The sequence below is a fragment of the Chanodichthys erythropterus genome, chromosome 21 (genome assembly GCF_024489055.1).
Source record: "Chanodichthys erythropterus isolate Z2021 chromosome 21, ASM2448905v1, whole genome shotgun sequence".
Lineage (NCBI taxonomy): Eukaryota > Metazoa > Chordata > Actinopteri > Cypriniformes > Xenocyprididae > Chanodichthys > Chanodichthys erythropterus.
In genome coordinates, this window is record NC_090241.1 from 13,470,664 (window position 1) to 13,486,336 (window position 15,673).

General features: G+C 36.2%; 1 protein-coding gene across 2 annotated transcripts in view; it reads left to right on the forward strand.

Moving 5' to 3' along the window:
• The window catches only part of aldh1l1 (aldehyde dehydrogenase 1 family, member L1), a 35,857-nt gene extending 20,184 nt beyond the window's left edge, over positions 1 to 15,673 (forward strand). The window contains exons 3-23 of one of the 2 annotated variants that reach the window (XM_067372747.1): positions 113 to 347; positions 2,365 to 2,530; positions 2,745 to 2,846; positions 2,958 to 3,047; positions 3,145 to 3,285; positions 5,911 to 6,036; positions 6,831 to 6,922; positions 7,046 to 7,193; positions 10,531 to 10,650; positions 10,748 to 10,875; positions 11,244 to 11,394; positions 12,568 to 12,638; positions 12,777 to 12,882; positions 12,991 to 13,078; positions 13,249 to 13,342; positions 13,664 to 13,763; positions 13,883 to 13,981; positions 14,146 to 14,311; positions 14,391 to 14,496; positions 14,690 to 14,889; positions 15,022 to 15,672. In XM_067372747.1, the coding sequence (XP_067228848.1) occupies positions 113 to 347; positions 2,365 to 2,530; positions 2,745 to 2,846; positions 2,958 to 3,047; positions 3,145 to 3,285; positions 5,911 to 6,036; positions 6,831 to 6,922; positions 7,046 to 7,193; positions 10,531 to 10,650; positions 10,748 to 10,875; positions 11,244 to 11,394; positions 12,568 to 12,638; positions 12,777 to 12,882; positions 12,991 to 13,078; positions 13,249 to 13,342; positions 13,664 to 13,763; positions 13,883 to 13,981; positions 14,146 to 14,311; positions 14,391 to 14,496; positions 14,690 to 14,889; positions 15,022 to 15,077 (2,585 nt within the window). In that variant the 3' untranslated portion in view covers positions 15,078 to 15,672. Of the gene's footprint in view, positions 1 to 112; positions 348 to 2,364; positions 2,531 to 2,744; positions 2,847 to 2,957; positions 3,048 to 3,144; positions 3,286 to 5,910; positions 6,037 to 6,830; positions 6,923 to 7,045; positions 7,194 to 10,530; positions 10,651 to 10,747; positions 10,876 to 11,243; positions 11,395 to 12,567; positions 12,639 to 12,776; positions 12,883 to 12,990; positions 13,079 to 13,248; positions 13,343 to 13,663; positions 13,764 to 13,882; positions 13,982 to 14,145; positions 14,312 to 14,390; positions 14,497 to 14,689; positions 14,890 to 15,021 lie in introns of both variants that reach the window. The other variant, XM_067372748.1, reaches the window with a different exon arrangement.

Consider the following 15,673-nt stretch of genomic DNA (forward strand, 5'->3'; position numbering starts at 1 on the left):
AGATATTTATGAATTAAAGCAAGGCTATGGAACTTTGGCCTCTCTATCGCCATCTAACTTCATGGTTGCACAAATTACACAGAATTAATCTAAATCTTTTAACTTTCCCCAGCGACCGAGGCAGAGAAGGATGGCGTGCCAGTGTTCAAGTTTCCCCGCTGGAGGCTGAAGGGAAAGGCCATTACCGAAGTAGTGGATCAGTACAAGGCAGTTGGTGCTGAACTGAATGTTCTACCTTTCTGCTCTCAGTTCATCCCTATGGAAGTGATAGATCACCCAACACACGGCTCCATTATTTATCATCCCTCTTTGCTGCCCAGACACAGAGGTGCCTCTGCCATTAACTGGTCAGTATGTGTGTGTTTTTCTCTCTATGTTTTTATTAGAGAGTGTGTCCATATGTGTGGTGACTCTAATTAGAATTATGCTAGTAAGATAAATGATATATGAGAGGCAGGTGGTTATCATAAGTAGGTCATTGGTGTGTCTTTACTAGTGTGACCATATTTTGATTACTGAAACCAGGACACTTGGCCCAGCAATGAGATACTCAAATGATGCTCGAAGTTTACTCAAAGATGCCTTATAATTTCAATACATTTAAAGTATAGAAAATTGTTATATTACAAAATGCTATCCATAACCAAAGACACAAATTTAGATAGGCTTCTCAGTTACTCAACATGTTTTATTATGACAAGTTTAAAAAATAATGAATTAAATAATGAAAGAAATAATGTCTCTTCTTTATTAGAAAAATAAATACCTAAAAAAATACCTCTGCAATCCAAATTTAACAAAAATAGCTCTCACAAACTTACAAAAACTAACAAAAAAAATCTTTAGTTTTCTTCATCCTTGTTTTCCTCTTCATCCTGTTTTTCTTCCTCATCCTCCTTGTTTGCCCATTTATATTTTGCTGTAGAGCTGATCTTTCCCAGCAGTTTTGGTTGCTTAACAAATAAGCATGAAAGTTATAACGAAATGTATATAGGCCTGTCAGCTTTTACATCGCAAGGTACAAAGGAAGAGCACAACGAGCTGAACTCATTGTAGACGATAGCTGAAGGTTGCTCTGCTGTTACACAAAGTATCTGTTATTCAGACGACTGCACAAATCATGCATAATAATGAAAACATTATAAACTGTTACCTAGAAGTAGTAAACAACTGTAGTTTGGGCATAAGTCAGCCGCGACACTGAGAATATAGTTACCTTTATGGAATAATCCACTAATGTTTTGAGATACAATGTGAACTAATATTCTCAGTTGCACGTGCAATCACGCATGTCTGCGAAACTCATTTATAATAATGTATGCTCCGCCTTCGGAAACCAAAAATCTCAGAAACTGAAAATCTCCTAACACCGGTCAATTTAATTGCCCAATGAAAAACAATGAAAACCAGGACATTTTCATCACTTTATAAAAAACAACCAGGACGGCCAGGACAGGACGTGAAAACAGGACATGTCCTGGGAAAACAGGACGTTTGGTCACCCTATACTTTACTGTCTGCTAGATGTTGTAGCTGTTAGCATCAACAATACTAGCATTACAATTGCAAATGTCTATTATTTTTATACATTCTTGTTCTTGAAAGAATTTATTTGACATTTCTCCAGTACACTGTATCATCATCATCACTTTTTCTGGACTATATTCCTGGGAAAAAAAGAGTGAAAATTCTAAAAACATCTTTCGAACGTTAACTTTGTAGTCTCTAACCCCTGGTTTCACAGACAAGGCTTAAGCTCGTAGACTAAAATGCATGTTTGAGCTGGTTTAACTGCAAGCAACTTGTACTGACATATACTAAAATATGTCATTGCCAGTGTTTTGTCTCAAGATGTACACCAGTACTGTTTTTTCTAGTTATAAAAGCTACTTAAATGCCCTAATTGAACTAAGGCCTAACCCTGGTTTAGGCTAAGCCCTGTCTGTGTAACCAGGCCATAGAACAGGGATGGACAACTCCGGTCCTGGAGGGCCAATGTCCAGCAGAGTTTAGCTCCAACCCTAATCAAACACACCTGAACCAGCTAATCAAGGTCTTTAGGATTAGTAGAAAGTTATAGGCAAGTGAGTTTTTATCAGGGATGGAGATAAACTTTGCAGGACACTGGCCCTACAGGACCGGAGTTGTCCATTCCTGCCATAGAATATTTAGACTTTTATGTTTGTTTTTTAAAAGTATCATATTTTATCTTTTGTCCTTTTGGAGTTTGGCAATATATTATGTTTTACTAAAAGAAACAGCTTGAGGATTAGTAAATTATGCCAGATTTTTTGTTGTTGTGTGTGTAAATTATGTTCGTTTAACAGAATTTCTGCTTTGTTATTTTGCATGTATTTCTCTAAGGACTTTGATTCATGGTGATAAGAAGGGTGGGTTTACTGTGTTCTGGGCAGACGATGGACTGGACACAGGACCAATTCTTTTGCAAAGAGAATGCGATGTTGAGCCGAATGACAACGTAAACACCATCTACAAGCGCTTTCTGTTTCCAGAGGGAGTCAAAGGCATGGTGTGGATTACTGCAGAAACATTTACAGCTACATTATATTGCAAAATATAGTTTGCTATCCATAAAGTTAACAGCATATCAGTTATTGGATTAATGTAGAAACAATAGGATTTGAAGTCCAGAAAGTAGTCTGATGCAGTTGTTGTATAGGAGGGCACCTTTGGATTCTTGTGTGTGTGTGTGTGTGTGTGTGTGTGTTTTTGTTTTACTGTAGGTGGAGGCAGTCAGGCTAATTTCAGTGGGTAAAGCACCGAGAATCAAGCAGCCGGAGGAAGGAGCCACATATGAGTGTATTCAGAAGAAAGAAAATTCAAAGGTGGAGTATCTTCGGCACAGCACAGCAGCCAATTTATAGATGTATAGCTTGTTTGATGGTTATTGTTGAAATGTTGTGTACAACAATTACAGTCTATGATTGGTTGCATAGATTGAATGGAACCAGCCAGCAGAAGCCATTCATAACTGGATTAGAGGGAATGACAGAGTACCTGGAGCCTGGGCAGAGATTGACGGCAAAGTGAGTGTTTTAACTAACTGTTAAACACACAACAGCACACTAAACATGTAGACACTCTTAGTCAAATGCAACAGTGTTATTTTCGTTCTTCTGGTAGAATGTGTCATTTTATGGATCAACACTGTTGGAAAATGACCATTCTTCCAGCAATGGTCAACCTCTGGAAATCCCTGGAGCAAGTCGACCCGGTCTGGTTACCAAAAGTGGCCTTGTTCTTTTTGGGAATGATGGCAAGACGGTAAGGACTTTGAGAAACGTTGTGCTATTATATTTGCTAAACTTTATATAAATTTGCCTGTAACTGTAAAAATGTCATCGTGAAAGGACTGACAAAAACTTACATAATATGGCAAAAATGAAAATTCTGTCATCGTTTACTCATGCATTTCTTCAACTGTGCACAAAAAAAGATATTTTGAAGAATGTTGGTAGCCAAAAAGTTTTGGTGACATTTGCCTTCCATTGAATGGACAAAAACAACAAAAGTCTTTTCTCAAAATATATTTTTTCATGTTCTACTCAAGAAAAAAAGTCATACAGTTTTGAAATCAGTTATTTATTTTTGGAATATTTATTTTTGTTTTGTTTTTCTTCATTTTTGGGTAAACTGTATCTTTTAAGTGCAAGCTTCAGTCATCACACTCCAAGCACATGTGAAGAGATGGTTATCAAAATATACAAATTCAAAAGAATATATCTTGTTGATGCTGTGGCTTCTGTGTTGTTACGGATGCTGGTACACCAAGCGCACGACAAGGAGATATAGTTCATAATAAGACTTTACTAGGGGATAACCAGGAATCCACAGGAACATATACCAACATGACATCAACGATACCAGACAACAAAGGGCTTATATACAAGGGATAGCAAGGAGGGTGATTAGGAACAGCTGGGTGTGATAATAGTGGTGATCAGTTGCCATGGTGACTAACAGGTGGCGGGAAATGGAACAACAACAAGTCCAACAATGAGTCCAGGGGCCCGTTCTTCGTACGTCGCTTATTACATCCGAGATCAAATGACACATCCAAGATGATATCATCGTGCTAATCATGATCCGGCTAATTGGGTTCTTCGAACACACCTGTTGTGTATGATTAGTATCGCTGGACTGAGTTATCTGAGATAATTGCGCGTTCATGTGTTGGCTTAAAAGGGGATATGTATCGATAGTAGAAACATTGATCAGCAAAGCAGCGATTGGCTGTAGTCAAGACGGCAACGTAATGACATCATAGAATGAGAAAAGACACCTGTCGAAAAACTTGACGAATTTCTAGACATTTATAAGGAAACAGCCAAGCGAATAAATGACAGAAGAACGACATAAATGTTAGAGAAATTAAATGTGCACTATTTTTTTTTTACATGATTACCCAATTATTTAGGCTATATTCACAATTTCTATTATTTGTACATAAAATTTTTTATTTCAATGTTGTAATTAGCAACTAATTTACCTTTGAAGCATATTTGACAGCATTAATTAAAGTTTCTTAAGGGTCAAGATCAAGTTATCTGCATCTCCTGCGCTTCATCAAGCCACTCCCATAATATATGTCGTGGTTCAAATGCACAAATGCATGTATGTCATAGACATCTGTACATTGTGTAAAACTCCAATAAAAAATATTACGTAATTATTCCCTCACGAATGAATCTCTCACAGAGTAAAACTGTCGGTGTCTATATTATGACACTACACGGCATTATAGTGTTATTTGCACATTTATTTTTAAATCATTATTATTGTACCTGGTTTACATTAGGGTACTCCTGTGGGAAAGTAGCAGAGGCTGGGACAGACTTTAAACATCACCTCCGCATAAAAAAATGCAATCTAATCCTGTTTACATGAAATAAGCCTGCTCCCGAGCACATTTGAGCTTACGGACCTGTTGCTATGACAGCAAGTCTAGGATGAGCTTCGAAGAACCAAACAATCCAAGATCATGCCAAATCGTCAACAATCAAATCCAGCTAACTGAGTTAGCGACGTACGAAGAACGGGCCCCAGAACAGAGTGCACATGTGACATGTGTCAGATGTCAACTTCTTTGATCAGAGTTTCACAAATAGGTTATTTTTAATATATAGCCCCTAGCATCAGAAGCATTTTCAATGTAAACATGCTAGACAGAAGTCTCAATGTTTCAGCATGTCACCATAAAAAATTGTCACCACAGCCAGAAAATGAATTAGATCACATCTTAGAAATTATGTACCAATTCAAAATGCTTTAGGTAATTTAGGTAAGTTTTTGTCATGAGAGTCTCTAGAAGATCTGAAATTTAGTGTGAACTGGACAAGCTGCCTAGGAATACTTTGTAAAAGTAATTTTTGTGGGGTTAATATAAAAATATATACAGAATATATTTTATAGATGAGAATAAAATCTGAGCTATACATTTCTTTTCGTCTTAACTCAAGGATTCAGCAGAATTCTAGCCCTTATGATAAAAAATGACAATTTTTTTGACAATACCATGCAAGTCAGTGAGGTCCAAAACAATATTGGACCCCACTGACTTTCATTGTATAGACAAAAAACACAGAGACATTTTTAAAATTGCTTCTTTTGTTTAACACAAATGTCTACAGAATGACATCAGGGTAAGTAAATCATGATAGAATTTGATTATTGAGTTTGCACATTTTACCCAATAAAATGTGTAATTTAATGTTGTTTTATTAAAAGTGTTTTACAACTTTGAAAGTGAACCAATGCACTATGTGTGAATAGTGTGACTCGATGTACATACTGTATGTTAAACACCATTTATTCGATGTTTTCCCTGAGGTTTTAGATACGTTTGTGTACATGTATTTATACATAAAGTGTGTTTGTACTTGTGTGTAGTTGCTTGTGAAGAACCTGCAGTTTGAGGATGGGAAGATGATTGCTGCGTCTCAGTATTTTAAAGCTGGTGTCAGTTCCACTGTGGAGCTTTCTGAGGATGAAAAACAGTTTGCTGAGCAGATGAGGGTAAAAAAACCCATCTGAATAAGTTCATTAATAGTCACCATAATATTTGTGTGTGTTAATATGTACCCATATTAAAGGGTTAGTTCACACAAAAAAGAAATTTCTGTCAATAGGTACTCACCCTGTTGTCGTCGCAAACCTGGACGACCTTCGTTCATATTCGTTCATAACACAAATTAAGATATTTTTTGTAGAAATCTGAGGGTTTATGAACCACACTTAGGCACCTTTTGAGGTCCATAAAGGTTGTAAAAACAAGGTTGTTAAAATAGTCAATGTGACTACAGACAGTGGTTCAACCTTAATGTTATGAAGCGACGAGAATACATTTTATGTGCAAAAACAAAACAAAAATAACAACTTTATTTAACAATTTAAACTGTTGTCCTACGTAGTTTACATAGTGAACGCAGTGAAAGCTTCCATGTTCTATGTCAGAACTGTTGCGTATGAATTCAAATTGTTAAATAAAGTCTTTATTTTTGTTTTGTTTTTGCACACAAAAAGTATTCTCATCATTTCATAACATTAAGGTTGAACCACTGTCAAAAGCTGCAATGACGTTGCTGCCTATGTGTGGATCAGATACCCTCAGATTTCATCAAAAATATCTTAATTTGTGTTCCAAAGATGAACAAAGGTCTTACAGGTTTGGGACGACACGAGGGTAAGTACTTAATGACAGAAATTTTATTTTTGGGTAACTAACCCTTTAAAAACATTTTTTTTTTTTTTTACATTCTGAAAGATAAAATGTGTTGAAGCTAGAAGACTCATGTAGTATTTTTGTTCAGGTGGTGTGGAAGAGTATTTTGACTAATGTAGAGAAGATTGAAGACACTACTGACTACTTTAAGTCTGGTGCTGCTTCGATGGATGTAGTCAGGTAATTGTGTGTGCATGTATAATTTTCTAATTCTCATGATATATAATACATGTAAATATACAGTAATTCCTCACTTTTCCCTTTATTTAATTCAAAGATTTTTTTCCTATTTTCAAACTGTAGACTGGTGGAAGAGGTAAAGTTGAGGGCAGTACAGTTGCAGTTGCAGAATGAGGACGTTTACATGGCAACAACATTTCAAGAGTTCATACAAATGTGTGTGAGGAAGCTGCGAGGAGAGGATGAGGAAGAAGAGTTCAACGTAGACTATGTTAGTATTGCTCCTGTTAAATGGATAGTAGCTTATTATTATGTTTATTTTTGCACTGGCTTGAAAAGTACATTTCATATATGTGCTGAAGCTAGAAAACTATCATCTGCCTCATATGTAAAAAAAATACATATATAATTCATATACAAAAATACAATGCTGTTTCAGCATTTTGCAGATTATTACTTATACAACATGTCCATCAAGTCTGTAGGTATTTTAAAGTTCCATATGCTACGTGCAATTATTTTGTAAAAATACAATATATAAGATATAGTATGTGAATCAAAGTTTAGGCTGGAGTGATCAAAAGAACCATAAGTGATTTATTGAGTCAATCACAGTTTCACTGTTTTTCACTGTTTTTATAACACGTTAAAGGTGATAAAGAGGATTGTTTCGGTGACTGAGAAACCAAAGACTGTTACTGAGTTTTTTAAATGAGCGCATGCATAAGAATACCCCCCCTCCTTTTGAGTGAACGCTTCCCAAAACTCGTGCCACGAGTATTGGAACACTAGTGTTTACCACCGGAATTCGCTGTATCATGTTAGTGGATTCATTATGTCGGACTCACCGCAGGTAACTCATAATCTGCAGTTGTTACTCCTGTCTCCGGACAAAAACATCGCATGCGGCGCCTGTGGAGTGTGGAAAGTTACTGGAGCACGCAGCCGTGCACGTCTCTCACAAGGAACGTCATGGCAGTGATTGACAAGCCATAGGGCCATTCGTTTATGCGATGATCACGTAAACGATTGGCTGATGTTTTTAAGGCTCTATGATGTATATTAATATTATTCCTTTCAGTGCACCTAATAAATAGTCTTTTATCAGTTAGTAAAGACAGTTTCAAGTAATATTGCAAAAATGTATAAAATAAAACATCCTCTTTAGCACCTTTAAATAGCCCACATTCCAAGTCCAAATATACACTCATTCTAAGTTTGATTCTGGTGATACATTCCAAAAAAGTTGGGAAAGAAGCTTATTGTAACAGAGGGAGGCAAGGAAGGCAGGCAGCTATAGGTATGGAACTAAGTGCGTTCACATGACATCGATGCGTATATATCTATGACAATGAAATGTTTTTCCTTTGCGTTTTTTGCGTACAGACATCAACATTGTCAAAACAATGCCTGTTCACACGGATCCATGAAAACGATTAAAAGCGCTGTATTATACTGCCAGCCAGGCCAGTAGCTGGCGAGCTCACTCAGAAAAACTATAGACTGAACACATAATACACATGCACAAGATGTCACCGTTTATACAAATACGTGTTTTTGTAGTTTACATGGAAACGATAACGTTATAATTTTCAAAAACGTGCACTTTGAATCCCGTTTTTATAAGTTTACATTTTCAGGCCCCCTAAAGGCCGTTGTAAACGAACACTCAAAACGCATAAGAAGTTTTCTATGTTTAGTTGAAAACGGTGTCATGTAAACGGCCCCTTACATAGGGCTATACTGTATATACTGACAGAGCTAACGAGGGTAACAAGAAAACAAGGCACACCTGAGAGACAGTCAAGGAAAACCATCAACAAAGGGACAACAAAACATGGCACAAGAAACAGGAAACAAGAAAAGAACAGGGGTCCGTTCTTCGTACCTCGCTTAATACATCTGAGATGATTTGACAGATGCCAGATCTTCTAATCGTGATAACTGAACTCGGGCTAATTTGGTTCTTCAAACGAATTTGCGGACTGGATTAAAATATCTGGATTAAATTGTCTGAGATTACTGCGTGTTCTTTTGTTCCAAGGGCAGAAGTATCAATCAGCAGTGCAGCGAATGGCTGGCATCAAGACAGCAACGTAGTGACAAAAATGTCTAATTGTCTTTCGAAAGTTTTATTTCTTGCAAGAAATGTCAGACAGTCATACAGAAACGCAAGTAGCTGCAGAGTGTGAGACAAAGAATGAAAGCTTCCCCTCACTTTTATATCTCTAACCTTCAAGGCTGAAGCCTCTGTCCTTTTACCATATTAGGAACATGTTTACCACTTCAGTGTTTTTCCCGTCACCCAAAAAATGCATACTTAAAGGATTAGTTCACTTTCAAATGAAAATTTCCTGATAATTTACTCACCCCCATGTGTTCCAAGATGTTCATGTCTTTCTTTCTTCAGTCGAAAAGAAATTAAGGTTTTTGATGAAAACATTCAAGGATTTTTCTCCATATAGTGGACTTCAATGGAGCCCAAATGATTGAAGGTCAAAATTACAGTTTCATTGCAGCTTCAAAACATTCTACACAATCCCAGACGATGAATAAGGGTCTTATCTAGAGAAACCATCGCTCATTTTCTAAAAAAAAACAAAAACGTTTTAACAATAAATGCTCATCTTGAACTAGCTCTCTTCTTCTTCTTCTTCTCTATTAGAATTGCAGCAGTGTAGACACTGCTACGTGTATTACTGCCCTCCACAGATTAAAGTTTGAACTAATTGTTATATACTTGCACTAGCATATTGTATGACAATTTAGTTCAAACTTTAATGTGACAGCATTAATTTGTTTCTTAAGTGTCAAAATCAAGTTATCTGCATAGACAATCTGGCATAGACTATCTGTACCATCTGTATCATGTGTGTAAGACTCCAATAAAATTATCAGGTAATTATTCCCTCACAAATAAAATTCTCAACGAGTAAAACTGGCTGTGTCTATATTATGATAGACTACACAACATAACATTTGCAAATTTATTTTTAAATTGTTATTATTGTCCCTGGTTCACATATAAGAAAGTAGTAGCTGGGACATCACCTCCGCTTAAAAAGATGCAATCTAAAGTTTACATGAAATAAGCCTGTTCCTGAGCAGGTTTGATCTTACGGACCTGTTGCTATTACAGCAACTTTGGGATAAGCTTCAAAGAACCTAACAATCCTGGATCATGTCAAATCATCACTGATGAGATCCTGCTCATTGAGTAATCCACGTATGGAGAACGGTCCTGGGCAAGATGCAAACTAAAAAACCATGTAACAAATACACAAGAAACACAAAACAGGGAACCAGTGTTTACCAGTGGTACCTCACCATTCCTTTTAACAACATTTTAACAACATCTCAATTGTCATATTTTATGCTTCATAATGCATCACACATTTTTAATCAGAGATACTGTAGGACTGGATTTCAAACACAGTGGTTTTACATGCTAAATATGTGGAACGTATTGCTGGCATCTGACTGAATGTTTATGAACAAACAAAGTTGATTAGTTAAATTGTCATTAATACTGTTGTTTTTTTTTTTGTTGTTAAAGATGTATTTTAAATGTTGTACTTCCTATTTAAGTATCTGCATGTCTGTTGTAGGTAGAAAAGAAACTGAACAATATGACAATCAGAATCCCCCACCAGCTTTTCATAAATGGGGAGTTTGTAGATGCTGAAGGGGGAAAGACCTATAAGACCATTAACCCCACCGATGGACAGGTACACAATGGACACAAACTTTTCCACTCTCAGTCTATCTGCTTTATCTTTTTTGTCCATTTTCACATGCTCAATTCCAGCTTGTGTTTGTGTGTAGGCAATCTGTGATGTGTCCTTAGCTCAGATCCCTGATGTGGAAAAGGCAGTGGCTGCAGCTAAAGAAGCATTTGAGGAGGGAGAATGGGGCAAGATGAACCCCAGAGACAGAGGCAAACTACTCTACAAGTACATGATTAATTGCATTTTATATTTAAATACTGCAGGTTATACATGGGTTTCGTTACCCAAAAAGTTAATTAAAATTTACCTGATTTAAGTAATAAAATTACAAATAATACTGTTTTTCATTTTAACACAAATGGTAAACACATGGTAAACATTTAGGCTTAGCACATCAAAATATGTGTTTGTTTGTTTCTTCATTCATGTTTTTATGTCCAAACCAATGAGTTCTGCGGCACTTAATTTGATTATTAACTAGATGATTATTTGTAGAACAGTCCCTGCAGTAATACACATATTATTTCTTCAACAGATTGGTTTGAACATTGTTATGGACTGAAAATAACTGTGTGTATGTGTCCATTCTCCAGACTGGCTGATCTGATGGAGCAGCATCAGGAAGAGCTGGCCACTATTGAAGCCATAGACTCAGGAGCAGTCTATACTCTTGCCCTCAAAACACACGTCGGCATGTCTGTCCAGACATTCAGATACTTTGCTGGTTGGTGTGACAAGATACAGGTTTGATTGTGTCTGTTTATATTATTTATTAGAATATTTAATTATCAGCTATGAGTTGTGTTGTAGGCCCAGTGTCATATTTAGGATATTCTGTGTTTTTTCAAGCTTTGGTTACCTTGTTTAAAGAGTTTTGAAAAGGAGAATAAGAGGGGGCTTAAAGCTTTAAAGGAATATTCTGGGTTCAATGTCCTTTATTTTCTTTATTTTCCTTTATTTGTGCCTCATTTTCTTTAAAAAAAAGCAAAAATATGGTTTACAGTGAGGCACTTACAATGAAAGTGAATGGAGCCAATATTAAAATACTCATTCAAAAATATAGCAACCAAATGGCTCTTTCCACCGAGCGGTATGGTTCAGTTCAGTACAATACAATTCGGGACGGTAAACCCCGATCCGACTTGTGTTTCCACCGGCAACAGTACCCTCACTTGTTAGGCGAGGTGTATGCCTGAAAGTAGTAATCGACATCATTCTCGTGTGAAGAATAAAGTGACAGTAAACAACAATGGAGTACATATAGCAGCTTTGTTTAAACAAAGGCTGCGGGGCTGCAAGGAAAAACAACCAAAAAATACACATTGTGTTGCAATGGTATTGCCATTCCCCTTGTAGCATGCGCAAGTGATGGTTCTTTGTCAACCAATCAACATTATGTAGTGAGTGTAGCTCCACCCTTGTGGTACCGGTACTATTGTGCTAGGTGCCCCAAGGGAAGGGTCCCAAAAAAGTGGTATGGTGCGGTTCTGTATTTTGGTACCATTCACAACTTCTGACAATGGAAACGGAAATAAACGCGTACCATACTGTACTGAACTGTACTGCTCGGTGGAAACGAGCCATTAGTGCCTCACCATAACCTCAATTTTTACTTTTTTTTTAGAAGAAAATTAGGGTTGAAATATATATATTTTTTGTGATCATTATGCACTGAATGCTTGTATTGATCCCAGAGGATTCCTTAATATGAGGAAGCTACTTTGACTGCATTCCAAAAAAAAAAAAAAAAAAAAAAATTATATATATATATATATATATATTACTGTTATTATGACAGTTGCTGGTGAAGTTGTTATACAGTATTTACGGTATATAAAAACTACTGTTTTAGTAAGATAATAATAATGAACCTATCCCTGTCTGTGTCTCTGAAAGATATAAAATTATTCTTCACAGGGCTACACTATTCCTATCAACCAGGCTCGGCCTAATCGAAACCTTACCTTCACCAGGAAAGAGCCAATTGGGTAAAATCAACCCTCTCCATAAAAAAGAATCCTCCAGATATCTTTTAATCTCACCGTGAAAAGTCACTGTAATTTCTATGTATTTTGTATATCTGGACAGAATGCAGAGAATGTTTAGCTCTTGCTTGTTTATTTCAGTGTGTGTGCCATTGTCATTCCATGGAATTATCCATTGATGATGTTGGCATGGAAGACTGCAGCCTGCCTGGCAGCTGGAAACACTGTAGTGCTCAAACCTGCACAGGTAAAAATTGCAGTTAATGCAATGCAAACATATACCAGGCATCTTTATCCTAAACAACGTACACACAGAAATTAAGGATTACGTGAGTGTTTCTGTGTTGTATTTTAGGTCACACCTTTGACTGCTCTCAAGTTTGCCGAATTAACTGCACTGGCAAAGTTTCCAAAGGGCGTGGTGAACATATTACCAGGATCCGGTGCATATACATGCAAAGCCTACACAATAAAGTTCATATACTGATATACTTTTTTTGTTTACAATTCAGTATCGCTACTGTGAATGTTTTGCACTTTTAATAAATTTGTCTGTTTTTAAGGTTGTCTGCTAATATATGAATTGAATATTTATTGAATATGTCCATTTTAGGGGCTCTGGTTGGTCAGCGGATGTCTGACCACCCTGATGTTCGAAAACTGGGCTTCACCGGCTCCACTGAGATTGGCAAACAGATCATGAAAAGGTGAACGAGTATCTCTTTTTAAAAGGCTTTGACTGTTTTCTTTTTCTTTTCTTTACTTTTTTAAGTTTTTGTTGTATACAGATTTTATCTTGATGTTAAATTTGGGCCACAAATCGAAAATAGTGGCACATATTTTAATCAAATTATTCTAATCATATTTTAATCTTAATAAATAAATAATATCTGCATAAATTATACAAACATTTTAATTATTATTTTGTTCAGTACATTTTTGTATGCTTACAGCATTTCTTTCAAGTTAATTACAAATATGGTTTAAATAAAAGTTGGGAATCATAAAAATACTTGTCTGTCTTGTAGTTGTGCAGTCAGCAATGTGAAGAAGGTTTCTCTTGAGCTAGGAGGGAAATCTCCTCTCATCATCTTTAATGACTGTGATCTGGACAAGGCTGTCAGAATGGTTTGTTCACCTTCAGTAATATAAAATTAAAAATACATTCTTTGTTTGTCAAAGTTAATAATGTTTGGTTGTAATCTCAGACATGTTATGTACCTTCCACACACACTTTTTGTCTGCAGGGTATGAGCTCTGTGTTCTTTAATAAGGGAGAGAACTGCATTGCAGCAGGGAGACTGTTCATTGAAGAATCTATCCATGACACTTTTGTGGAGAGAGTGGTAAAAAATCAACATACATGATAGTTTCTTATGCTGAATGCCTATTGTCACATATAAACATTTTGATTCCTTGCCTCCATCTCAATCCCAGATCATTTTGTAATAATTTCATAACTCACAATTTCATAATTCTTAACTCATATCATGTAACTATATCTATGTAGGTTAGTGAAATAAAAAAGATGAAAATTGGTGATCCACTAGACCGTTCCACAGACCATGGCCCCCAGAACCACAAAGCCCATCTGGACAAACTAGTGGAATACTGTGAAAATGGGGTCAAAGAAGGAGCAAGATTAGTGTGTGGAGGAAAACAAGTGAACCGTCCAGGTGAGGGGAGTATGAGTATATGCATGAGTCTTAGTGGGGGAAAAAAGTGCAATGTTGTTTACGCTTTCCATCTCTATAGGTTTCTTCTTTGAACCCACTGTTTTCAGTGATGTGCAGGATCACATGTATATTGCTGTTGAGGAGTCCTTTGGGCCCGTCATGATAATCTCTAAATTCAACAATGGGTTGGTAGAAATAAGCTACTTTTATCTCTAAAATGTTGATTTTCTCACACCAGTCAATTTATACAAACTTAGCTTCCAGCAATGATGAATGATTTGTAATTGATTTACCTATACATCATACTCATTTTTCAAAATTGTAACATGACAAAAAGCAACATTGTAAACTGCCTTTTCCTCAATCTCCCTCATTTAGAGATGTTGACAACGTGCTGCAGAGGGCTAATGCTACAGAATATGGTTTAGCATCAGGTGTGTTTACACGTGACATCAGCAAGGCTCTGTATGTGAGTGAAAAACTTCAGGCTGGCACTGTGTTTATTAACACTTACAACAAGACTGACGTGGCAGCTCCTTTTGGTGGCTTCAAACAGTCTGGCTTTGGCAAAGATTTGGGTAAGACATGAATAGGATTAATTTTTTTGATACATTTTTTTGAGTAGTCATTGCACTACATTTCTGTCATTATTTATATTTCGTGAAATACATCTGTATGTTGTTTTAACTCTGTGTATTTCTCCTCAACAGGTCAAGAAGCTCTGAATGAGTATCTGAAGACTAAGTGTGTCACCGTTGAATACTAACTGATCAAATACTGGACATTTAGTGCACAACAATAGACGATTGCATTTTAGTGCTCTAAAGTGGCAGCTAAGGACCATTTCAGTTCAAGCTTCAAGTAAATTGTCATTACATTTGTTTTGTTTGTATTAATGGATGGATTGCATTACAGTTCAGGCAATTAGGAAAATGAAATCAAATCATTAGGTAAATTTAGTTATTCTGAAGTCTTAATTTTTAGTCTCCTAGTTTAAATGGTCCTGTAAAGGTCTAACTGTACATAAGCTCAGAGAAAATCATGTTCCATATAGCAGACTTTTTATCAATTATGATCTATCAAAATATGTCATTTGTTTTAAAATAGTTGGTAATAGGTTAAGAGACTGTGAAATAATGCTTGACTAGCCATCAAAACAATTTTAGGTATTATGTTATATACTGCACTGAGACTGTTTGATTGTTTTAAAGATTTGACATTGAACTAAAGAAGTAACAAAATTGTATTTTATGCTTTAGAAACCAGACCTCCACAAATGTCTTCTTCATGGACATTATCCAAGTATATGCCACAAAAGAATAAAATTTGTCCAGTATTGTCTAGAATGTTTTATTCATGTGC